The sequence below is a fragment of the Podarcis gaigeae genome (genome assembly GCF_964106915.1).
Source record: "Podarcis gaigeae genome assembly, chromosome: 5".
In the NCBI taxonomy this organism is placed as follows: Eukaryota; Metazoa; Chordata; class Lepidosauria; order Squamata; family Lacertidae; genus Podarcis; species Podarcis gaigeae.
The window spans coordinates 13,549,704-13,576,333 of record NC_139681.1 but is presented as its reverse complement, the minus strand read 5'-3'; the positions used below and the strand labels follow the sequence as shown (position 1 = coordinate 13,576,333).

Here is a 26,630-nt window from a genome sequence, read left to right as displayed (position 1 = left end):
GTCTGGAAATTGGGCAGTGGATTACAGTCACTCTTATCTTTCTTTCCCCCGATCCCAGAAAAGCAATTTCTTCTTAAACATTTATTGTGCGCATATCTATTATCCAGCGTCTCACCTGCCTAGTTTCCCTGAAATGAACTTAATGCCATTTTTGCAAAACCTGTGAATGTTTCTGAACTGTTTAAATGCTGTTTTGCCTACTGGGTCCCTCAAATTCCATTGTTTGGTTGAAGGCACTTGACATTTTTTCGGGGCCTCCAACATTCTCCTTGTTGCCTACCCTATCTCATCTGAGAACATAACCACAGCCCTTCCCCACTATGTCAAACAGAACTAGTAGAGGCAGAAAGTAGGGCTACTTATAAAAATTATAATAAGCCACATGTTGTGCGAAACCACATCAGAGGAGGAGATTTGTGTGGCTTTTGGGCAGCTGGGTATTGTGGGTCAAACTCCAAAACACTTTTCAACAGAGGTTCTCCTAAAACGTAGCTTGTTTGGAAGGGGCATCATAGAACACATCCTAAACTTCATTGGAGGTTGAAGAGAATTGAATGGAAGTGAACCAGTAGCAGGGTTGTCCCTTCTGGTGAATGGAGCTCCATAAAATAATGCAGTCTGAGAGATGCCGGAGTCCTGGGGGATTCCTTGCTCACATCCTGCTTGTGGAATGCTTCTGGGGAGACTCACCTGGAGCCTTCATTGTACATCTTTAGGTACCAGGCAAAAATGTTCCTTTTCAACCAGGCCATTAGCTGGTTTAACATTCTATGGCTTTTCATAGAATTATAGAATCATAGAGTTGGAAGAGACCACAAGGGCCATCGAGTCCAACCCCCTGCCAAGCAGGAAACACCATCAGAGCACTCCTGACATATGGTCGTCAAGCCTCTGCTTAAAGACCTCCAAAGAAGGAGACTCCACCACACTCCTTGGCAGCAAATTCCACTGTCGAACAGCTCTTACTGTCAGGAAGTTCTTCCTAATGTTTAGGTGGAATCTTCTTTCTTGTAGTTTGGATCCATTGCTCCGTGTCTGCTTCTCTGGAGCAGCAGAAAACAACCTTTCTCCCTCCTCTATGTGACATCCTTTTATATATTTGAACATGGCTATCATATCACCCCTTAACCTCCTCTTCTCCAGGCTAAACATGCCCAGCTCCCTTAGCCGTTCCTCATAAGGCATCGTTTCCAGGCCTTTGACCATTTTGGTTGCCCTCCTCTGGACACGTTCCAGTTTGTCAGTGTCCTTCTTGAACTGTGGTGCCCAGAACTGGACACAGTACTCCAGGTGAGGTCTGACCAGAGCAGAATACAGTGGCACTATTACTTTCCTTGATCTAGATGCTATACTCCTATTGATGCAGCCCAGAATTGCATTGGCTTTTTTAGCTGCCGCGTCACACTGTTTAAAATGTGGGGGGTTTTGGGGGGGGGAGGGGTATTGATTTGGTTTGCATATGACCTTGCTTTTATTGTGCATTTTGTGTTGGTATTTTGTGTTTTTATGCTGTGAACTGCCCCTGGAGCTTCAAAGGAAGGGCGGCATGCAAATTTAATTCATAATAATCAGTTGCTGTTGACACCGTAAGCTGGCAGTATTGATTATGCAAGCAAGCAGTTATGCATAGGATAGAAATGTTGACGATGCGGGTTCATTTTAATTTAGCAGATGAGTTAAACGTTGCAAACTGAACTTTGTGCTCCCGCGTAGGAGAAGGCAGCGCATTTCTTCAGCAGAGTTCAAGCACTTTGCAACCATGCACAGTATCACGCTTGCCCTGGGCCATCGAAAAGAAACTGCCAGAAATGATAACAATCCCCCTTGCTTTCCAGATAAGAGGTTCAACAACTTCCTTGCCAATCTATCATTTATCTTCAGCTGTTAACAACTTCTCTGGCAGTTCAATACTATAATGTTTGTAAGCTAGTAATTTAGCAAAAGTTTTCCCACACCACTGCAAGCAAACGGGCAAAATTGACCCATGCCATTTTGAAGTGGGGAGCAGGGCAGGAGGAATCTGGCTGGCGGCTTCTCTTTATTTTGGGGGGCTGGCCATCTGGCTTTCTGCAGTCAAATCCCCCAAAGTTTTGAAGAAATCTTCCATCTCTTCTTGCAGGAGGTGGTTTCTCTTGTCTGCATCATTCCGAGCCCTCTCAGAGTTCCGCAACTTGATCGCCAGCATTGTGTATTTCTTCTTTTCTTTATCGAGCTCCTCTTCTAATCTTGCCACCCTCTTCCTCAGTTCCGTGTTTGCTTCTTCAATCCTTAAAGCCAAGAGAGAGCAGGAACAAGTTAACAAATGCTGCCACATGTTTATCTGTGATGTGACGACCTGCCATAGAAAAGCCTGGGAAAGTCATGTCCCCATAGTGACACAGCCAACCAACTTTGTTTTGTACTGTACTAGCGCAGGACATTTTTCTGCCTGAAGTAGAGCCCAAATACAACACACAGGGACAACAGTTTTAAAAAGTCTGCACCATTCAGACACCAATTCCTGCCTTCATCTATCTCCCTCACATGGTGCCATTGGAAGCATGACATATCACTATGGACTCAGCTGCACAGTTCAATTTATGTGATGGTGCTGGAGGAGACTCTTGAGAGTCCCATGGATTGCAAGAAGATCAAACCTCTCCATTCTGAAGGAAATCAGCCCTGAGTGCTCACTGGAAGGACAGATCCTGAAGCTGAGGCTCCAATACTTTGGCCACCTCATGAGAAGGGAAGACTCCCTGGAAAAGACCCTGATGTTGGGAAAGATGGAGGGCACAAGGAGAAGGGGACGACAGAGGACGAGATGATTGGACAGTGTTCTCAAAGCTACCAGCATGAGTTTGACCAAATTGCGGGAGGCAGTGGAAGACAGGAGGGCCTGGCGTGCTCTGGTCCATGGGGTCACGAAGAGTCAGACATGACTAAAAGTCTAAACAACAACAATAGTAAAGGTAAAGGTACCCCTGCCCATACGGGCCAGTCGTGTCTGACTCTAGGGTTGTGCGCTCATCTCACTTAAGAGGCCGGGAGCCAGCGCTGTCCGAAGACACTTCCAGGTCACGTGGCCAGCGTGATGAAGCTGCTCTGGCAAGCCAGCACCAGCGCAGCACACGGAAACGCTGTTTACCTTCCCGCTATAAAGTGGTACCTATTTATCTACTTATCTACTGGGACTGAAAGACGGGAGCTCACCCCGCCGCGGAGATTCAAACCGCCGACCTTCCGATTGGCAAGTCCTAGGCACTGATAATACATACATACATACATACATACATACATAACAATAAATACATTATAAAAATGTGACACCAGATGGTGCTGTAGAGCAGCAATCCCAAGTCAATGAAAATTTCCATTGGGAGCTGTATTTTTTATAGCGTTTTTAAATATCTCTAGATCCAGCCCTTGATTTACGGCAGGACCAGCCCTCAGTTTGTGTATGCAAACTTTTCAGTTGCACATACATATATAGATGCAAACTGCTCACCTTACCTATTTTGTAACTCTAAAAATGTAATATTTGCATGTTGAAGTGGTGGGAAAACAAAATACCTTTGGGAAGGCCCCCGGGGTATATACACTCATCCCTGAGCAGAAACACCATTTAACCTTTTATTAAATGTATCTCCAAAATGCTAAATCAAATCTACATGGCACCAATACTTTTTCTGTATCTCTCTGTGCAACCATGAACTATAAGATATAGAGGAAGTGAAATTACTTCATCATGAAGCACCCTGAGTACAAGCCAACGCCAAACGTATTCCCAAATCATCATGGACATTGCGGCTTAAGCTCTCTGCTTCCCCTGGTTTTTTTTTTTGGGGGGGGGGATGTGTGCAATTGTAAGCACACCAGAGACTTCCAAAAAGGCAACATCTCCAAGGCAGGAGGGGAAAACCCAAATCCAAGTAAATCTTGGCAAAAATCAGAAGCTGCCCTCTTGTCCTTTGTTTTTATCCCTGGCATGAGCATGGTATTTCTTGTTCAATAGTCTTCCTAAAACACTATCTCTAAATGGCCTAAAAGGTAAAGGGACCCCTGACCATTAGGTCCGGTCGTGGCCGACTCTGGGGTTGCGGCGCTCATCTCGCTTTATTGGCCGAGGGAGCTGGCATACAGCGTCTGGGTCATGTGCCCAGCATGACTAAGCCGCTTCTGGCAAACCAGAGCAGTGCATGGAAATGCCGTTTACCTTCCCACCAGAGCGGTACCTATTTATCTACTTGCACTTTGACGTGCTTTTGAACTGCTAGGTTGGCAGGAGCAGGGACCGAGCAACGGGAGCTCACCCCATCGCGGGGATTCAAACCGCCAACCTTCCAATCGGCAAGACCTAGGCTCTGTGGTTTAACCCACAGCGCCACCTGCATCCCTCTAAATGGCCTAAACCAGTGCTATTTTTCTAGAAAAAGGTACTGAAACTCACCTTATTATCTTACAATGGTAATGGATCCACTTGACAGGTGCTGGAACTCAGTTCCAGTGAGTTCTGGCTGAAAAAAAAGCCCTGGTAAAACTCTAATTTCTCAGATTACTGAGTGGGTAAGCTGAAGTCAACATGGAAGGGAAAGAAAGTGCTGTTTTTCTAGAATAAAAAAAGTGCCGGAACTCACCATGAACACTACCTTTGTTCTCGTATAATGGCAATGGCACCCACTTGAGAGGTGCCTGAACTTAGTTCCGGTGAGTTCCAGCTGAAAACAACAACAACCCAGGAAAGAGCCATTCAGAGCCTCTTGTCTTGACTCTCAGGCATTTATTCGCCTGCCTTCTGGAATGCTTACCTTTTGATACTGGAGTCATACGCAATCCTTTGTTTGCTCAGCTCTGCCTTCAGCTCGTCGACAAGACTCTGCAGGGCTGCAGAGCAGTGGGCGGAGTCTTTGGAAGCAGACGCCCCATTGTTTGGATCACTGTCGCCGCTGCAGGACGCCCCTGACCTTTCCCCGCTGTTATCCAAGCAGGCTTCGCTTTGCGGGAAGGAACTAGCCGTGGCCCACTCCACCTGAAGAGAGCTCAAGGCCGAGGAGTCGCTGGCCCGACAGGCAGGGCAGCTGCTGACGGAATCCACGGCGAGAGAGAGTTCGCAGGATGAGCTCGACCAAGTGGCACTGGTGCTACTGTGGGTGCTGACAGAGAGGCCGGAAGTGGGGACATTGTCGTAGGTGGATAGTCTCTGAGGCGAACCTGTGGCCCGCCCTCCTGAGGACGGCCTGCAGTGGCCTTGAAGGGAATACAGTCCATTCATGAGCCAGTTCCCACCAGAAGGGAAAGCGGGGCTATCCAGCAAAGAGCTTCCCAGTTTGTGACTGAGCGACCCAGACCCCTGCTGCCGAAAGGAGTATTTCCAAGCGGGCAACGTTTGCCTTCTCTTGCCGGGGCTCGTTGCAGGAAGGCTGCAGTCTGCTTTGCTGTTCTGCTCCTTAGCTGCCTTGAAGAGTTGGCTCACAGGGTTGACTGTGGGGCTTTCTAACTCGCGGTCCGCCCTGCTGTCCTTGGAGAGATGGTCTATTGTGCCATGTGGGTGCTGGCCGGGGCCCTCCGTCAGAGAGGCACCAAAGAGCTGACTGTGCTCGCTTATCAAAGCAGTCATTAAGTGCTGGACCAGGGAAGTACCTGTGTGGTGATGTTCAGAGAGTTAGGTGGAAACAGCCAGCTTTGCAAACATTTGCGCTGATATCCCTACTCAGAGCAGACTCACTAAAACCTATACACTTGGACCACTGAGTTCAGTGGGTCTGCTTTGACTTGATATTTTGTCTAGAATTCTTATGCATTCAACAACTGAATAGTCACAGGTTCTATAGCTGCTGAAATTGTCCACACACACCTGAAATATGCATCAGAACCTTAGGAATATAAAGTGCATACCTTCCATTATAGCTAACGGATCTTCTACTTGCGGCCGAAGGATATTTGGTCCAAATACAGTGGCAAGATTCTGGACACTCATCTTGTTATGGCTCGAGTGAGACTGAACTTCATCGAGAAATCTTGAAAAGACCCCACCCAAGAGAGAAGTGAAAGTTACATTCACCACCAACTCTTCTCAGTGGAGGAAGAAGACCAGAGCGAGGAGTTACCACTTGTGGCGCTGCCATGGCTCTCTTTACTAAGGGTCAAGTTAGAATATGTGGGAGATACAAGATGAGTCTCCTGATGTTTTTACTTTGCAGGAAAGCGGCACCAGAGGCAATGATAGGCAGTGAAAGCCCAAGAGATCACCTCTTTAACTCAAAATCCACACACCCTGTTCCTACCTATCAGGGGAAAGAGATCTTTGCCCTGCAAATGGCAAAATTTCAGGTGATTTGATAGCAGAAAGAGAAAAATTTAAGCAGCCCCCTTCCATCTCCCATTCCTCTGCTGAAGCTTCCAGACTTTTGCTTTCTAGTGAAACCACCACCACTACCACCACACCTGTGAAGGAGTACCACGTGTCTCTCACATCACAAGGTTGGCATGGTGCCAGGTTTGACCCAGATTCTAGCCAGGAGCTATTGGTGAGGACTGAGGAGAGGCGGTGCTGTGCACCTGACTTCCTTGGCAGCAGCTTTCTGCCACTTGCCAGGAAGGGAGAGACAGCAGGGAGGCTGGTACAGGGAGGGCACACGGGCGGAATGAATCTGGCAGTCCCGCTGATGGATCCACACAGTGCCCAACCCCTCACTACCTCACTTCTCCTCCCAGTAAGTGGCACCAGCGCTGCTGCCAGGAGGCCAGGTGTGTGGCACTGCCCCTCCTCACCTAGCTGCAGATTCTAGCCATGGCACTCGTGCCCTTTTGACCTACAAGGTGTGCCTGGAAAGTTCGGTGAACGGTCACAGAAATCAGACAGCGAGAAATATTCGAACATACAATTGGCATCGGAAACCCATGAAATGCTCACAATTGTGTACGGAGATGAAGCTGTAGCTTGAAATACAGTGTATGAGTGGTTTAAACGTTTCTGTGAAGGGCGGCAAACCATCAAAGATTACCCCTCGGTCTGGCTGACCATCAACGAGCGAAACAGCAGCAAATGTCGACAGAGTTCGTGAGTTATTGATGTGGGATTGGCGTTTGTCCGTCCAAATGATGGCGGAAGAATTGCATATTCTGTGTGAAATTGTTACTGAGGTTACTGAGTCATCCCACCCTCCATGTTCTCCCGATCTGGCCCCACCGGATTTTTTCTTTTTCCAAAAACTGAAATCTGCACTGAAAGGGCATGGATTTTCCAACATTCTACACGTCCAAGCTGCTATGATGAGGGAACTGAAAGCAGTACGAAAAGAGGACTTCTCCAGAAGTTTCCAACAGTTCTATGAATGTTGTCAATGGTGCATTTTATCAGAGGGGCCTACTTTGAAGGTCTGTAAGGTATGTATGTTTGAATATTTCTCACAGTCCGATTTCTGTGACCATTCACCAAACTTTCCGGTCACACCTTGTATTAATTTTTATAAAGCAAGTCTCTAGCCCAGGCTTCCTCAACCTCAACCCTCCAGATGTTTTGAAACTACAACTCCCATCATCCCTGACCACTGGTCCTGCTAGGTAGGGATCATGGGAGTTGTAGGCCAAAAACATCTGGAGGGCCGAGGTTAAGGAAGCCTGCTCTAGCCCATATAGAACTAGAGATATGAGGCCAAAAGTTCAGATGCTATTCTGACCAACTGTTGCTGTTTCTTAGGAACTAGTTACTACCACCTTTCAATGCTGTTAACCAATGAGTGAAGGCACTGCTACGATTAACGTTTAGGAGAACAGTGCAAGTCACCCCAAGACAGGCGTTAGCAACACTCTTTCTAGCTCATCTCTCTGTTCTACATTGCTACAGCTTGAGGATGTGCCTTTTCCATCATCTCCAGAATCTGAGGATGATTCCCTTGCAGCTTCTCCTGTTCTACCACCACCCAGTTGCATGTGACTGCCACAATAGGCTACAGCACCTTTTAATACTGCAAACAGGTCTTCCAGTGGGGTGGAGCCATTGAAAGGGCAAGCCCTGATGGCCTTTCCAAAGCTTCAGTTGACTCCGAGCCTTTGCTGAGACAACATCTTCCCAAACTCAGCAAGCTGGACCCACTGAGGGCTGCACCCATAGTCTAAATTTGCTTCTCCTTGGATACTCATCCTGACCTAGATGAGGCCCTGGTGTTCATTATCACTTGCACTGTGGTCCTCAACCTCCAGCAGAGGAGAGTGAGTTGCTTTAGCAAGTCATTATCTCTAGGCATCAAAGCCATTGTGAGTAGAAATTGGGATGCCTCCATGCTTGTCCCCCTGAATAGATATATTCACGAGCAATTGGCAGCGTACAATTATGGAACTGAGTAGGCCTGAGCCTTCATGCCCTGTCCATAATTTGAGAGAGCAGAAAGAGTGCAAAAGAGCTCATGGACGGGACATTCAAGCAGTTATGCTGTTGCTGGTGATTATCTCTCTGTTAGACCATCAGTTCCATCAGCCAGAAAAAGAAGGTTCCATGCCAATACTAGTTGGGCAGCAGTGACTTTATTAACCCCTCTGGTGATAGCGCTCCCAGTGCTTCATTGCTCAGGTTTCTGTCTGATCTTTGTTGTCAAAACCAAAGGAAAGATTGCTTGGGCCAATACTCCCACCCTCCTCCCATAAACATGACTTACTTGCAGATGTACTTGAGAAGATTGTAGTTGGCCTGCGGAAGACTTCTCACATGCCTTGCCAGTTCCTGAGTGCCCTGAGGGATGGGACGAAAGCAGAATGAACACTAAGCTCAATAGCTCCATAACTAGGACCAAACACACATATTCAATGGCGATCTGGAGAGATCAATTAATAATAATAATAAATAATAATAATAAACTGTTATTTATATCCCGCCCTCCCCAACCGAAGCTGGGCTCAGGGCGGCTAACAACAATAAAATAATACAACATTCTAAAATCATTTCATTATAAAATTAATTCAAATCAAATTGATGGCAACCATTGGGCTAGAGTTCTGTGAAGATTGCCAAAGGAGGGAGTCAGGCTGTGCCCTGGCCAAAGGCCTGGTGGAACAGCTCTGTCTTGCAGGCCCTGCGGAAAGATGTCAAGTCCCGCAGGGCCCTAGTCTCTTGTGGCAGAGCGCTCCACCAGATTGGAGCCACAGCCGAAAAAGCCCTAGTTCTGGTTGAGGCCAGCCTAACCTCTCTGGCCTGGGACCTCCAAGATGTTTTTGTTTGAAGATCGTAAGTTCCTCTGTGGGACATACCAAGAGAGGCGGTCCCGTAGGTACGAGGGTCCTAGGCCGTATAGGGCTTTAAAGGTTAAAACCAGCACTTTAAACCTGATCCTGTACTCCACCGGGAGCCAGTGCAGCTGGTGTAGCACCGGGTGAATGTGATCCTGCAGCGAGGACCCCGTAAGGAGTCTCGCCACGGCATTCTGCACCTGCTGGAGTTTCTGGGTCAGTCTCAAGGGCAGCCCCACACAGAGCGAGTTACAATAATCCAGTCTGGAGGTGACCGTCACGTGGATCACAGTGGCTAGGTCAGGGCGAGAGAGGTAAGGGGCCAACTGCTTAGCTTGGCGGAGATGAAAAAATGCCACCTTTGTTGTAGCTGCAATCTGCGCCTCCATGCAAAGGAAGGTGTTGAAGATTACACCCAAACTCTTAACGGACGGTGCTGGTTAGTCTGTAGTTCTGGACAGAGTTGTCCTCCCTTGGGACGAGACAGCTCCTAACCTGCTGATACTGCTGGATGCAGCCTTACCACTTGAAGACTCGCGGCCTTAGTGGCTAGGAGAGTGCCATTCCAGCTATGGCTGATTCACCAGTTATGGCCCCATTTCGACATTCCAAGATCTAGTAACTTCCAGATGGGATTACTGCAATGCGCTTGACGTGGGGCAGCCCTTGAAGCTGACTCCAAGAAGTCGACTCAGAAACTCGACAGCCAGATTACCAGCAGGGGCAATCTCACAACGCCCTCATTTTAAAACAGCTGCACCTTGCTGCCAGTTCACTTCTGGGCCCAATTCAAGGTGCTCACATTAGGGTTCAAAAACCCTACATATTTGAAAGAGCCCCTCTTTTCCTACGCCCCCTCTTGGGAATGAATATCAGCAGAGGGGCTCTTCTGTATAGTTCCACCTCAGAGGTTATGGGGGTGGGAAGAGGGCCATATTCTGTGGCAGCCCCTAAACTTGTCACATTCCCTCCCCACCTACGGCACCTATTCCTGTGATGGCAATTTGTTTTAGCTGATTTTAATACAGTGATGCCTCAGGTTAAGTACTTAATTCGTTCCGGAGGTCCGTACTTAACCTGAAACTGTTCTTAACCTGAAGCACCACTTTAGCTAATGGAGGCTCCTGCTGCTGTCGTGCCGCCGGAGCACCAATTTCTGTTCTCATCCTGAAGCAAAGTTCTTAACCTGAAGCACTATTTCTGGGTTGGCGGAATGTGTAACCTGAAGCGTATGTAACCCGAGGTACCACTGTACTGTGTTTTTATATTGCTGTCACATGTCTAGGACCTCATGGTGAAGAGCAGGTAAAGAAGTTAAATAAGAATAAAATTATTGTTTTGGAATTCATCACCCCCTAAAAATACCCCCCATTTGATTGATCTTTGCACAAAGGTTTGTTTGTGAGTTTGAGATGTGTTTACCGACCTCTCCTTTGTCCTTGGAAAGCAGTTGCCCACAGGAGAGGAAGTCTTCATATCTGGCAAAAGGAATAACAGGCTCTGGGAGCTCTCTGAGGTAAAGTTTCAGGAGAGAGGCTACTGTGTGGACATCGGTGTTGCTGCAGCAAAGGAAGAAAAAAAAGAAGAAGTTTTAGCAAGATGCAAAGCAGCTGAGTTAGAAACTCTGCCCTTGGCAAAGATGGGCAGGCTTCCGAAATCGCCTAAATGAAAACTAAAACTAAAAGATACCTTGAAACACATGTTTATTTATCTATCTAAGTGGTCAGTCCTTTTTTTTCTGGTCCAGAGCAAAGTGACTTATAACCAAACAGACAATAAACCCCATATAGTTGCAAAGAGGAAAGAGAAATCCATTAAAAACATTACACTCACTTCCTGAATTATGAAGATAAGTTAAATTCATGAAAAAAATCAATTTTTAGATAATGATTAGGCTAAGCTAAATGTCTTAAAGAGTGTAATGAATATATCTAAAATTTAAGATATAACATTGGAAAAATAGATTGTAAGGTGGGGACAAGGTGATAAATTGCTGGACTAATTTTTTATAATTTTGGAACGTAGGAGCGGGAGATGTGAGGAAGTCCAAAGAGGGTAAGAAAATATGTTATAAAATGTGATATTTTTGTATGTTTTGTTTTTGTGTTGTAATTAAAAAACCCTTAATAAATATTTAAAAAAAATAAAAACAAAAACATTACACTCACTTCCTAAAGGCCACAGATAGTTGAAAGCCAAAGTAAATATGTATAATGAAGGTGCCAGCCAAGTCTCCTTGGGGAGAGTGTTTCACAAACAGGGAGGCCACCACAGAAAAGGCCCGTTGCCTCTTTCCTGACCTCTCATGGAGGACTTCAGATGCATAATAATAATAATAATAATAATAATAATAATAATAATAATAATTTATTACTTATACCCTTCCCATATGGATGGGCCTCCCCAGCTACTCTAGGTGGCTTCCAACAGGATATTAAAAACAATAAAAGAAAAGACATAAAAAATTTCCCTAAACAGGGCTGCCTTCAGATGTCTTCTAAAAATCAGATAGTTGTTTATTTCCTTGACACCTGGTGGGAGGGTGTTCCACAGGGCAGGCTACAGTAAACCCTCGACTTATGTGGGGGGTACGTTCCAGGGATTGCGCCTAAAGCCAAAATCATGTATAGTCAAAAACACATCAGGTGCGATGTCAAGTGGGATTGCCAAAATCTTTTTTCACTTTCTGCCCTCTTTAAAGCTTTTTTTTTTTTTAAAAAAAAAAAAAGTTAAATGTGCATAAGTTGGGGGCTTACTGTATCGTATTCTTGAAGCATTTAAGGCTTTATAGGCCAAAACCAGCACTTTGAACTGGGCCCGGAAACTAATTAGCAGTCAGTGCAATTGGGCCAGGATTGGTGTTATATGCTCAAACCATCTTGCCCTGGTGAGCAATCTGGCCACTGAATTCTGCACAGTCTTCAGAGATGACCCCATGCATCATGAGTTGCAGTAATCTAACCTAGAGGTTACTTTAAAAAATAAAAATGAAGTAGTTTATGTATGTGACAATAGCCGCTGGGATTCTTTATGTGCAGAAATGGAAGGAAGAAGAAATTCCCACCCCCCAAAAAATTAACAGCAAGATTTAAGAGAATGTAATGATGGGTGTTTTATGGAAGAATGGATGCCTTTTTCCGGACTATTTAAAGAAATATTATAGTATGATGAACTCGCGAGCAGAATTTGAGCTGTGAGTAACAGAAGGAATCAGATTACAGTCTTGTGGTTATGATTTAACAGGGAGAAGGTAGGGTGCAGAAAACAGAGAGAATCAACCAATCCATGGGAAAGGGAAGTCGACAAAAACAAGAGAGGCGAAAAAATTAAATGTTTATTGGACTGTGTATGTCAAAAATGTTGAAACTTCATAAAATATAATTTGGGGGCAGGGGGAACCCTAGAGGTTACTAGATAGGTAAAGGTAAAGGACCCCTGGATGGTTAAGTCCAGTCAAAGGCGACTATGGGGTTGCGGCGCTCATCTCACTTTCAGACCAAGGGAGCCGGCGTTTGTCCACAGACAGCTTTCCAGGTCATGTGGCCAGCAGGACGAAACCACTTCTGGCACAACGGGACACTGTGATGGAAACCAGAGCGCACAGAAACGCCGTTTACCTTCCCGCCACAATGGTACCTATTTAACTACTTGCACTGGTGTGCTTTCGAACTGCTAGGTTGGCAGGAGCTGGGACTGAGCAACGGGAGCTCACCCCGTCGCAGGGATTCGAACCGCGACCTCCCGATCGGCAAGCCCAAGAGGCTCAGTGGGAGTGGAGATTCACTTGGGACATCGGCATTATCCAAGAGGCTGGGTTTTATAGCCCCTCTCTGTAACGTTGGAAATAAAAAAGGAATGTAAGATACTTTCCATTGTCTTTCTGCTTTCCTGGGCAACCAACCGGGAGCCGATGACATCATCCTGACAGTCTGTCTTTTTGTCCTACCATCACCCTGCTCCCTCCCACATGTTGCACAACAGCTTTTTGAATGGCTGCTGTTGCTTTGTGAGTTACGCCATTCTTGCTGATGTGCAGGCTCCCTGCCATGGACCAGCCTCGCAACTACAGTGGTACCTCAGGTTAAGAACTTAATTCGTTCCGGAGGTCCGTTCTTAACCTGAAACTGTTATTAACCTGAAGCACCACTTTAGCTAATGGGGCCTCCTGCTGCCGCCGCGCCACCGGAGCACGATTTCTGTTCTCATCCTGAAGCAAAGTTCTTAACACGAGGTACTATTTCTGAAGCGTCTGTAACCTGAAGCGTATGTAACCCAAGGTACCACTGTACTTACCTGATAATGTTTAAGCCTCCTAACCACCGCGGAAGGAAAAGTAGCCACTGTTCTTCCCTCCTATCATAGGAGCCAACTCACAGGGGTCAAGGTCCTTTTGCCCCCCATAAAGTATTTGAGGGGATCTGGGCCCCCCAACAGGGGTGCCAACTTGAATAAACTATAGGGGGCAGCGTGGGTGTAGCCAAGAGGGGGCAGGGGGAAACTGCCCCCTAAATCAAGTAGATCAATAAAAATAGTTAAATAACTGAGGTTTTGCCCCCCGCTAGCATAAAATCTGCCCTCCTAACATAAATCCTGGCTACGCCCATGGGGGCCAGGTAAGCCCCACCCCACATAATCACTAGATGTGGCACCGCCCCCCATTTGAATGGCAAATGCAGAGCACCACATGTTAGTTTGGCTGGCTGGGCCCCCACGGTAAAGAAATTTGAGGGTGCCTCGGGCCCCCCAGAGATGGTGTCTATGTTACCAGTGATACATACCTGTGATCTAGCATAAGAAACAGACACGGCTACTTCTGTATTGGTTAATCGTTAAGTGTTTATAATATGGTGGTTTTTTGTTGTTGTTTTTTGTAATTGTACAGTGGTACCCTGGGTTAAGTACTTAATTCGTTCCGGAGGTCCGTTCTTAACGTGAAACTGTTCTTAACCTGAAGTGCCACTTTAGCTAATGGGGCCTCCTGCTGCTGCCGCACCGCCGAAGCCCAATTTCTGTTCTCATCCTGAAGCAAAGTTCTTAACCTGAGGTAATATTTCTGGGTTAGCGGAGTCTGTAACCTGAAGTGTATGTAACCTGAAGCGTATGTAACCCGAGGTACCACTGTACACTGCCCTGGGAGGTTCAGCTGAACTCAGATATTTTTTAAACTAAATACGGTGGCGATCCTCCTTCCTCAGGAGGAGGGGACGGGGACGGCAGGTAATCTCCCACGAGGGGGACTTGCAGCTCTCCTAGTGTTCCCTTAAAAAATGCCAGTTCACCTGTCAAACAGAGGCTTCTCCCCACAGTCAAAGGAGTGCTGCAGCTCTTTCACCAAATTGGCTTGCCCAGGCATGCGGAAGAGTCCTTCCTCAGCGAGCCCATGCTCCCGGATAAAATCCACACATTGCTCCACCAGAAGGGGAGCCAGGTGCTTCCCGTACTTCTTTTCGTATTGGACTGTGTCTTCCAAGCGTTGACCAAAGATCCCTGCCAATGGGAGAAGCCAAGCATTATCTTTGGTGGTCCACAATCTCAGACCTATTTTCCAGGGACAGTCTCGGATTTAGAGAAGCCATCCTGGTTTCTGAATTGATCCTGGAATGGCTTGCTTTTCCTTAGGGAGTCCCCCTTTTTTTTACTGGAGAAATGTTGGAAGGTATGGAGTTATGTGACCCCGCCCCCTGAGCCAAGGAGATAAGTAACTATACAACCTTTAGAAGACATCTGAAGGCGGCCCTGTCTAGGGAAGTTTTTTTAATGTTTCGTGTTTCATTATGTTTTTCGCTATGTTGGAAGCCACGCAGAATAGCTGGAGCAACCCGGGGTATTAAATAAATAAATAAATAAATAGATAAATAAAACACAGTGGTACCTTGGGTTAAGAATTTAATTCATTCTGGAGGTCCGTTCTTAACCTGAAACTGTTCTTAACCTGAGGTACCACTTTAGCTAATGGGGCCTCCCACTGCTGCCGCGCCACCGCCACACGATTTCAGTTTTCATCCTGAAGCGAAGTTCTTAACCTGAGGTACTATTTCTGGGTTAGCGGCGTCTGTAACTTGAAGTGTCTGTAACCCGAGGTACCACTGTAATAATAATAAGAAGAAGAAGAAGAAGAAGAAGAAGAAGAAGAAGAAGAAGAAGAAGAAGAAAGCAATGACAAAACTAGACAGCATCTTAAAAAGTAGAGACATCACCTTGCCAACAAAGGTCCGTATAGTTAAAGCTATGGTTTTCCCAGTAGTGATGTATGGAAGTGAGAGCTGGACCATAAAGAAGGCTGATTGCCAAAGAATGGATGCTTTTGAATTATGGTGCTGGAGGAGACTCTTGAGAGTCCCATGGACTGCAAGAAGATCAAACCTATCCATTCTGAAGGAAATCAGCCCTGAGTGCTCACTGGAAGGACAGATCCTGAAGCTGAGGCTCCAATACTTTGGCCACCTCATGAGAAGAGAAGACTCCCTGTAAAAGACCCCATAATCAGCTAATGCAGGCGCAGCACTAAATGTAGGGCTAAACGAAGTGTCCTATTTGCAGAGGTGTGTCTAAGCTTCTCAACACCACACCTGGAACTGGAAAAGCCATTGGGATTGGAGAAGCAGAAAGGGAAAGACAAATTTGCTTCGCCCACTGTTTCTGGGCTCCAAATCTTCCTCTCCATGGCTATTTCCTCTTATGGGGACTTAAATGCAGAATGCATTTAACAAGCCTCTGCAGGTATGGTTGGGGATGTCCGTAAGCAGAATGCATTTAACACCCCATGGGAGAAAAGTTGTGCGGAGAGGATTCTGAACAGGGAACTTGCTGGCAAAGAATTGACAGAGTAGCCTAGTGGTCACCAAACATCTGGGGTGGCGGATGCCAGTCACAAATGGGCACCCGCTGGGAGCTTGGCGTAGCGCAGAATAGCTGCCACACCTAAAACAGTTGGAAAATACAAGGCCACAAAAAGTGTTCAAAGATGGAAAATGCTGCCTTGAACAGGCCAGCCTATTGGTCCATCTGATCTAGAATTCTTGTGTCCAATTCTGGGCATTATCGGGCAGCGTAATGTGTACCATACATCCAAGAGTTTGCTTGTCAGTCATAGAAAAGCTCAAGGAAAAGGCAATAATAATAATAATAATAATAATAATAATAATAATAATAATAATAATTTATTTGTACCCCGCCCATCTGGCTGGGTTTCCACTCTGGGCGGCTTCCACAGAGACCAAAAATACACTAAAATGTCACACATTAAAAACTTCCCTGAACAAGGCTGCCTTGAGATGTTTTCTAAAAGTCAAGTAGTTGTGTGACATCTGATGGGAGGGTGTTCCACAGGGCAGGTGCCACTACCGAGAAGACCCTCTGCCTGGTTCCCTGTAGCTTTGCTTCTCGCAATGAGGGAACCTCCAGAAGGCCCTCGGCGCTGGACCTCAGCGTCCGGGCAGAACGATGATGGTGGAGATGCTCCTTCAGGTATACTGGGCCGAGGCCGTTTAGGGCTTTAAAGGTCAGCACCAACACTTTGAATTGTGCTCGGAAACATACTGGGAGCCAATGTAGGTCTTTCAAGACTGGTGTTATGTGGTTTCGGCGGCCGCCCCCAGTCACCAGTCTAGCTGCCGCATTTTGGATTAGTTGTAGTTTCCGTGTCACCTTCAAAGGTAGCCCCACGTAGAGCGCATTGCAGTAGTCCAAGCGGGAGATAACTAGAGCATGCACCACTCTGGCTGACGCATGGGAACTAAACAGTTAACTTATTTTCTGGAGCTTCTTCCCTCCTTACGAAGCCAGGTGTTTGGCTAGGTTTAAGAGCAATAAAAATGGCTTGCTAGGTTTCCATCGCTATCTTCTAAGGTTCAACAGACAAGCAGGCTCTCAAGTCAGCACACCTGATGCAGGAAGAAGATATGCCTATAGTCAAGCTGCCTGTTTCTTAAACAGCCCTTGCAGACATAACTTTGAGCGGAGAAAACCAAATTATTCTGTAACTGTAGGAGGGGGAGAAAGGTTCTCTCTCCAGCTGGGATAAGTTACTCAATAAATGCTTAGCAGAACAAAGTCTGAACATGTTGAGGACCGGGGGGGGGGGGGGAGGAATATTTGGAGTGCGTCACAAATCCCTAATTCAACACCAGCTTCAAAGACAAGAGTCGAAATTCTGAAAACGTAAAATACATTCGTTGGTTGGTTTCATCCATCTGCCCAGATGGTAGGATTGCATTCCTTGCGAGAGCTTCTGGTTCACACATGTTCAGGGAGACAAAGTCATCATGCAGTTTCTGGTTTGCCAGCTGCACATCGGCAAGCCCTCAAAAGAGCAGAAAGTAACACATTTGCACTTTCGTGAAAGCACATTTTCAACTGGTACAAATGTAAATAGTTAATCTAGGCAAATTTTCCTGTGTTGGCGTGTGTGTGTGTTTGTGTGTGTGTAAAGCTGCTCGATATCTTTTCAAATGAACCATCATTTCAGCAAGCTCTCACTTCTTCGCTTTCTATATTTCTTTGTGTGTGTTGGTTACACTGGGACACTTTCCTCTGTGTGTGTGTGTGGCAGGATGGATGGGCAGTTTTAAGGCTCAGCTGCGCTGCTGAATACAGGTCACATGTAAACACAATCGTATTGGCATCCTGATCGCAAAACCAGCCAGCACAACATGTGCATACAGGCAGAACCAGCACTTTCATACAAACCTTACAGTCCGATGGGAAAATAATAATAATAATAATAATAATAATAATAATAATAATAATAATAATAATAATTTTTTTATTTATATCCCGCCCTCCCCACAACAACCCTATTGGTGGCCTGATGATCAATGGCTTAGAATCATAAAATTATGGAGTTGGAAGGGACCCTTAGGGTCATCTAGTCCAACCTCCTTGCAGTGCAGGAGTAAATAGTAAAGGTAAAGGGACCCCTGACCATTAGGTCCAGTCGTGGCTGACTCTGGGGTTGCGGCGCTCATCTCACTTTATTGGCCGAGGGAGCCGGTGTACAACTTCCGGGTCATGTGGCCAGCATGACTAAGCCGCTTCTGGAGAACCAGAGCAGTGCATGGAAAGGCCGTTTACCTTCCCACCGGAGTGGTACCTATTTATCTACTTGCACTTTGACATGCTTTCGAATGGCTAGGTTGGCAGGAGCTGGGACCAAGCAACGGGAGCTCACCCTGTTGCGGGGATTCGAACTGCTGACCTTCTGATCAGCAAATCCTAGGCTCTGTGGTTTAACCCACAGCGCCACCCGCATCCGCAAGAGTAAATAGAGTTTGATAAATAAGGCCCAGAAAGACCCATGGAATTCATCCAGGTTTGATGGCCAAGACCATCGCAGAGCTGGAGATTCCTACATCGCCGTTGCCTTGCAGCCATCTTTTACTCGTAAGTTTGGGCTGCACATACAAAATGCTGGCTCTCAATTCTCCATTGAAGGGAGCTTTCAGTCTGACAAGCGAAGGCCAGCCTTCAGCAGAAGCTCCCCGCCTGACCTTGCAAGCTTTGCCATCTTGGAAACGACTGCGGCTTCCCCCCTGCACCTTACCTCTGGTTGTGGCGCAGCACTTGGGCGCATGGCAGCTTCCCAACATCCAGCAGAAGTCTGGCAACGTGATGGCGCAGGAGCGGCAGAGGAGGAAGGTCTTGACTCCAGGCATTAGACACATTCTGGGTCCCCCTGCAGTCCCGGTTGCCCACAAGGCCTCTGCTGCAACACGGAGAGCAGTCTCACAGCCCCCCTCCGGCTGCAGAGGATTAAATCGCGGCAGCACATCTGGCCTCAGCGCCACGACTCGCTCGGCATTAATTATGACTTGTTGCTAAAGCATTTGAAATATCCAATGAAAACGGGGAGCTTGCTAGCTTCCAATGCAGCGGCAAGGGAGGCAAGGCAGGTAGGGTCTTGCCCACTCTCCGCACTCCTCCCAGTTGCAGCCAAGGTAAACAGCAACTCAGTCTGGGTCACAGGTTTTAACAAATGTCTCCCCCGTGGGCTGAGTATGAAATTCAGGGTCTTATCAGAGATCTTCTTGATGACTTCCAGAAGCGTGCAGTCGGCATCATGCCATGCTGTCTGTCCCGTCCAGTGAAACATTCCTGGGCTGCCTGAGCGCTGCTGCCTGCCAGGCATCAGCTTAATGCCTTCCGTCAACAGAGGTTTCTTCTCGGTCATGTAAAGGTAAAGGTAAAGGGACCCCTGACCATTAGGTCCAGTCGTGACCGACTCTAGGGTTGCGGCACTCATCTCACTTTATTGGCTGAGGGAGCCGGCGTACAGCTTCTAGGTCATGTGGTCAGCATGACTAAACCGCTTCTGGCGTACCAGAGCAGCACACGGAAACGCCGTTTACCTTCTCGCCAGAGTGGTACCTATTTATCTACTTGCACTTTGACGTGCTTTCGAATTGCTAGGTTCGCAGGAGCAGGGACCGAGCAACGGAAGCTCACCCCGTCATGGGGATTCGAACCACCGACCTTCTGATCGGCAAGTTCTAGGCTCTGTGGTTTAACCCACAGTGCCACCCACATCCCTAGCGCCACCTGCGTCCCTTCTCGGTCATGTAGAGAAGCACAAATTGACTCCAAGTTTCTTCATGGCCTCAGAGGCTCAGAAATATCAAGCAGAAGTAGGCACAATCACCTGGTTGCTGAAAGTATCAAAGGTTTGACCGGGTAGAACTCCACTGGATTGAAAAGGCAAGTTTCACCATGCAAGTTACTGTAAGCACCTAGATTTCCTAATTTGGCCTTTCCCAAACTGGTGCCCTCCAGCTATTCTGGACTGCAACTACCATCAGCTCCAACTAACATGGCCAGTGGGCAGGCATAATGGGATCTGTAGTTCAAAACGTTTGGAGAGCACTAAGTGTAGAGTTCGAAGGATCCCAAGGATCATCTCATCCAATCCCATGCAATGCAGGAATCTCAGCTGAAGCAGCCCTGACAGATGGCCATCCAACCTCTGCTTCAAAAACATCCAAGGAAGGAGAGTCCACCACCTTCTAAGTTCATTTCATTGTCAAACAGATCTTACTACCAAGAACACTGTCTAACCATCTCGTCCTCTGTCGTCCCCTTCTCCTTGTGCCCTCCATCTTTCCCAACATCAGGGTCTTTTCCAGGGAGTCTTCCCTTCTCATGAGGTGGCCAAAGTATTGGAGCCTCAGCTTCACGATCTGTCCTTCCAGTGAGCACTCAGGGCTGATTTCCTTAAGAATGGATACGTTTGATCTTCTTGCAGTCCATGGGACTCTCAAGAGTCTCCTCCAGCACCAGAATTCAAAAGCATCAATTCTTCGGGGATTAGCCTTCTTTATGGTCTAACTCTCACTTCCATACATCACTCCTGGGAAAACCATAGCTTTAATTATATGGACCTTTGTTGGCAAGGTGATGTCTCTGCTTTTTAAGATGCTGTCTAGGTTTGTCATTGCTTTCCTCCCAAGAAGCAGGCGTCTTTTAATTTCGTGGCTGCTGTCACCATCTGCAGTGATCATGGAGCCCAAGAAAGTAAAATCTCTCCCTGCCTCCATTTCTTCCCCTTCTATTTGCCAGGAGGTGATGGGACCAGTGGCCATGATCTTAGTTTTGTTGATGTTGAGCTTCATACCAATTTGCTACATTACCTTGAGAGAAAGGGATTTAGGTTATGTGAATAAGAGCTGTGAGTCATACCTCCAGTGAATGGTGTCCATATTACCCGCCGTATAGCTTTCACCCAATCTTCCATATCATTCTGGGAGCTAGCCATGAACAAGAAGGCTTCATGGTGGATGGGCACCTTATCCCGACCTGCTGTGGCACCTGGAAAGAAGACGCACTTCTGTTACCATCTGCATTCAGAACGTAAGGTCTACTCTTCCTTGTTATAAATACTGGTATATAGTGCTTCATTTGATGTTTAATGTCAAGCTCAAAACTCTTTAATTATATATCCAGCACATGGAACCTTACAAAAGGTCAATATGAATGGACTCTCCGCACCCTTACCATAGCAAAAAGACTGATAACTGATGAATTGGAAAAATAAAAATGCGGCTCCCTTCTACGATTGGTTTGAAGATTTATACAAACTCGCAACGTATGAGCAACTTGCATATAAACGCAGACTTGCCATGGACAAATTCAATGGTACAGTGGTACCTCTGGTTGTGAACGGGATCCGTTCCAGAGAACGCAATCCGCGTCTGCGCGTGTGCGGGTCACGATTCGCCGCTTCTGCGCATGCGCATGACATCATTTTGAGTGTCTGCGCATGCGTGAGCGGCGAAACCCAGAAGTAACCCTTTCCAGTACTTCTGGGTTACCACGGGACACAACCTGAAGCGTCTTTAACCCGAGGTATGACCTGGAAGGACAGATCCTGAAGCTGAGGCTCCAATACTTTGGCCACCTCATGAGAAGAGAAGACTCCCTGGAAAAGACCCTGATGTTGGGAAAGATGGAGGGCACAAGGAGAAGGGGATGACAGAGGACGGGATGGTTGGACTGTGCTCTCGAAGCTACAAACATGAGTCTGACCAAACTGTGGGAGGCAGCGGAAGACAGGGGTGCCTGATGTGCTCTGGTCCATGGGGTCACAAAGAGTCAGACACGACTAAACAAGTAAACAACAACAACAAATGACTATATTTGGAATCCATTTTTACAAATACTGTAATACTGTAATTCTTACAAATACAGTGGTATCTCAGGTTAAGTACGTAATTCGTTCCGGAGGTCCGTTCTTAACCTGAAACTGTTCTTAACCTGAAGCACCACTTTAGCTAATGGGGCCTCCTGCTGCTGCCGCGCCACCGGAGCACAATTTCTGTTCTCATCCTGAAGAAAGTTCTTAACCTGAAGCACTATTTCTGGGTTAACAGAGTCTGTAACCTGAAGCGTATGTAACCTGAGGTACCACTGTACTGTCATTGGTTAAGATCTGCTGAAGTACCAGAACAACATTGTAAAGTATACAGTTTAGTTTTGGGTCCATCTGTCCCCTTTTATTTTCCCTTAAACATGGGGGCTGTTTCTCCCCCTCCTTTTTTCTCTTTTATTGATGATGATGATGAAGAAGAAGAAGAAGAAGAAGAAGCAGTCTCACCATGTTTAGTGCACATATAATTATGTATTTTTTGAACTTTCATTGAAGATGTCAAAATTATTATTATTATTATTATTATTATTATTATTATTAATAATAATAATAATAATAATAATAATAAATAATAAAGACTGGCCTAATATCCTCCCTTAATCTTAGAAGCATGGCATCTCGGCATATGTTTGGAAATATCCATCTGCATTCACAGTGGAAAACAGCTCCAGCGAATTCCTGACAGGAAAGATTTGTGTTCTGAGGGCTGATGGTCACATTATCTCCGCATTCCCCCCAACCCCTCTGTCCCTATATACTTCAGGAAGTAAGCATAACAAGGCCAGGGCTGGTTGAAGACATTGTATTGTTGGAGACAAAGCTGGCCAGGTGAGGCTCACTAGTTCTGGGAGGAGGCGTGAGAATCCTCAGCTGGAGTAGGCTTAGAACAGGTTAGGCTCACCTGCCTCATCAAGCCCAGATGCTGTAATGAGCATGCTCAGTACGTCTGCTCGACTGCCCATGTTGACGGACCTTGTCCTGGATGCTCCTGGACCTCCATGGGACTGTGCTTTGGGGTTGACTCCGGACTGTATCCTGACTGCTGGACTTCAGACTTGGCTACTTGGATTGACCCGGAACCTCGTTTCCTGACCTTTGGACTTTGCTTGTGTGGATCGACCCTCAGATTTTGAACTTGGCACACTAATTTGCTGCCAGGTAAGCCAGGGGTTTGGGACAATGGGGGGTGTCAAATCTTACTCAACACTGGCAATAGGATGGCTTCTTCCTGTGACGCCAAGAGCAGGCTAGTTTAGGGGGTAAATGGCCTATGCACTCATACCTCTGATCTCCGAGAGAGGGGAATGGTTGGGGTAACTTGGGAAAAATGGGGGCGGGGGGAGAGCTGCCACTTCTGCTCCCCAGCATCTACTGCCAGAAAGACAATTGCCTCCCTGTGCGAAATATTGAACAAGCTTTGAACAAGACAACAAAGCAAACCCCAAACTTGTATTGTTATTCTACTCTGCACAGCTGACAAAATTCTTCCTCGTCTTCCCATGCTGAAATGGATTGATTAGCCAGGATTAAAAAGCTAGAATGTCTATGAGCAACACCTGATTGGACTTACTACTTAAAGGTAAAGGGACCCCTGACCATTAGGTCCAGTCGTGACTGACTCTGGGGTTGCGACGCTCATCTTGCTTTATTGCCGAGGGAGCCGGCGTACAGCTTCCGGGTCATGTGGCCAGGATGACTAAGCTGGTTGTGGCGAAACAGAGCAGCGCACGGAAATGCCGTTTACCTTCCCGCCGGAGCGGTATCTATTTATCTACTTGCACTTTGACGTGCTTTTGAACTGCTAGGTTGGCAGGAGCAGGGACCGAGCAACGGAAGCTCACCCCGTCGCAGGGATTCGAACCGCCAACCTTCTGATTGGCTAGTCCTGGGCTCTGTGGTTTAACCCACAGCGCCACCCGCGTCCCTACTTACTACTTAGGGCTGCCTATTTTAACCCATGCTAAAATAGCATTTTAACCAGGCAGGTCCTGGCAATCCACTAAAGTTGTAACAAAAACAACATGCAAATATCTTTGAAGATATATGTAGGGCACTTATATGACCTGCGTGCATGCACACACACCTTTATAAGACATTGTAAAAAAAGGCTTTCTCTCCTTAGCCAGACAAGAATTTGATAGGAAGGTGTGAGGACGTACATTGTTCCCACACATTTCATGTGCAATCTGCCAGTGACTGTGTTCACCCTGGGGTGTCACTACTTTAGATTAGCCTCAACCAGAGCCAGGGCCTTCTCAACACTGGCTCCGGCCTGGTGGAATGCTCTGTCTCATGAGACCAGGGCCCTGTGGGATCTGATCTCTTTTCGCAGGGCCAGTAAGACAGAGTTGTTCCACCTGGCCTTTGGCTCAGAATCAGTTTGATTCCCCCCCTCTTTCTTTTTCCTTTCTCCTCCTATGAAGAGATTGCTCCCTAATTGTTTTAATTTTGGATCTTAATCTTTTAAATTGTATTTTAATCAACTTGTTTTTATTATTGTTGTTAGACGCCCTGAGCCCGATCTTCTTGGCTGGGGAGGGCGGGGTATAAATAAAAAATTATTATTATTATTATTATTATTATTATTATTATTATTATTATTATTACTTTAGTATATTCCAAGCTGGAGGACAGATGCTTTTCATTTCTGCAGGAGGCAGGGACATTTTGAGTGCCTGCAAATTTTTGTCAGGCTTGTATCTGCAGGGGACCTGATTCCCAAGAGAGCTCTTCTGGAAATTTTAGCTCTCGCTTTTTAAAAAATGACAATCGTTGAGTTCTTTTCCTTTCGGGGAAGTGAGGGGGAAAGTGCAAGCTGAAGGATACTTTCTCATTGCCCCTGAAGAGATAGGGAAACAGGAAAAGCACTTCTCCTGTTAACCTCTTACTGACTGGGCTCATTCCCATATGCCCTGCTCCATAAAGATTCTCTGCCTATCCTTTTCTTCTTACTTACTGCCCTATAAGGCCAGCAGCAACAACTGAGAGCGGTTGGCAGAAAAGCTGAGCTCAATCTATCCTATTTTGGAACTGCCCCCTCTGCTTCTAGCGGGGAAACTTGTCTCAATAGTAGGCTGGTCCATGGAAGGTGAAATCCAGGAGGAGAACAATGAGTGCTCCGCCGGGTATTTAACCATCCATCCATTGCACTCCATCTTGCATGGCATGGGTGCATCTGGGCATGTGCAAAAAGACTTCCATTCACCAGTGACTGAGTCAATCTCTGGCTTCATCTCATCAGAAATCTGGGATTAGCACTAAGCCTCAGAACTTCCAGACATGGGGCTAAGTCCATCCCTTGTCTTGACATGGTATCAAGGGAAACTGCAAAGATGTTTGAGGTAGCTCAGTCAGTAGAGCACGGGACTCTGAATCTATGGGTCGTCTGGTTCGAGCCCCACATTGGGCAAAAGATTCCTGCAATGCAGAGGATTGGACTAGATAACCCTTGGCATCCCTTCCAGCTCTACGATTCTATGACACCAAAGCCACTTCCACCTTACGGAGGAGGTGGGGTTGCGGGCTTCACGGCCCCACCATGCGCGCAGTGGGTGAAGGCCACCCTCATGCGATTGGGGGGATTCCCAGCCGCATCACCTCCTGGCAGGCCAATCGGCCAGTTCAGGGGGCGTGGCCTGCCCTATAAAGGCAGGACGCGGCCGGGGAATCCCCCCCTTTGCTGCTCATCAGCTGTTCCTGTTTTTCTACACCCTCCCGCCCTATAAGGTTTCCATTCTTTGACCTTGCTATGGACTTTGGTTGGTGGACGTCAAGAGGCCTGGTAGGAATTTTTCCACTTGGCAATTTGGCACCAGCCACTTGGTTTTTGCCTACCTCGTAGCAAACTGTCACAACTTTCTTGGTAATGGTGGTTAGACATGGGTATTGTTCTGCAGATGGAAGAGGGGAGGTAGTGCCATCACCTGCCCTGCATATCGAAGGGTAGTCTGTTAATGGATTCAAGGGGACGTGGCCCTGTCCGAAGCCTGGGGAGGTGAGGGCCTAAGGCACGCCCCTATTGGTGACCCCCGGGGGGAGTCCTAGTTGATATGTAACAGCAGGACTCCCCCTACTGGTGGTTAACGCTTCCCGGACTTCAAGCAGACGGGCTGAAGTCAGATATAGTCGCTTAGGACCAATGCCTAAGCCAATACCACACATCACCTGTACCCAATAAAGTCGTGGCCTTTTTTAGCCCATTAACCGTAATAATTGTGTCATGTGTCATTATTTCCACGGGGGGGGGGGGGGAGAAACTAACCATGCAACTGCCTTCCCCTCTCCCACCCCCAAGCCCTCCTTATCACATGTAAATGACACCAGGGGCAAATGGGGGGAGAGTTGAGGTGCTTTTGTGGGAGAGCATAATGCTGTCAAAGGAGGGGCACAGGTGGCGCTGTGGGTTAAACCACAGAGCCTAGGACTTGCCAATCAGAAGGTCGGTGGTTCAAATCCCCGCGACGGAGTGAGCTCCCGTTGCTCAGTCCCTGCTCCTGCAAACCTAGCAGTTCGAAAGCATGTCAAAGTGCAAGTAGATAAATAGGTACCACTCCAGCAGGAAGGTAAACGGCGTTTCCGTGCGCTGCTCTGGTTTCACCAGAAGTGGCTTAGTCATACTGGCCACATGACCCGGAAGCTGACCCGGAAGCTCCCTCGGCCAATAAAGCGAGATGAGCGCCGCAACCCCAGAGTCGGTCACGCCTGGACCTAATGGTCAGGGGTCCCTTTACATTTACCTTTATAATGCTGTCAAAAGGTTTCTGGCAATAGTTTGGCTTTTTTTAAAAAAATA

General features: G+C 47.0%; 1 protein-coding gene across 2 annotated transcripts in view; it reads right to left on the bottom strand.

Annotated features, from left to right (window-relative positions):
- Window positions 1-1,640: 1,640 nt before the first annotated feature.
- The window catches only part of ARHGAP22 (Rho GTPase activating protein 22), a 35,901-nt gene continuing 10,911 nt past the window's right edge, over window positions 1,641-26,630 (bottom strand). The window contains exons 4-10 of one of the 2 annotated variants that reach the window (XM_083738349.1): window positions 20,872-21,000; window positions 14,481-14,688; window positions 10,628-10,760; window positions 8,634-8,707; window positions 5,875-5,996; window positions 4,788-5,619; window positions 1,641-2,267 (exon numbers count right to left, since the gene is read on the bottom strand). In XM_083738349.1, the coding sequence (XP_083594475.1) occupies window positions 2,039-2,267; window positions 4,788-5,619; window positions 5,875-5,996; window positions 8,634-8,707; window positions 10,628-10,760; window positions 14,481-14,688; window positions 20,872-21,000 (1,727 nt within the window). In that variant the 3' untranslated portion in view covers window positions 1,641-2,038. Of the gene's footprint in view, window positions 2,268-4,787; window positions 5,620-5,874; window positions 5,997-8,633; window positions 8,708-10,627; window positions 10,761-14,480; window positions 14,689-18,742; window positions 19,074-20,871; window positions 21,001-26,630 lie in introns of those variants that run through there. The other variant, XM_083738350.1, reaches the window with a different exon arrangement.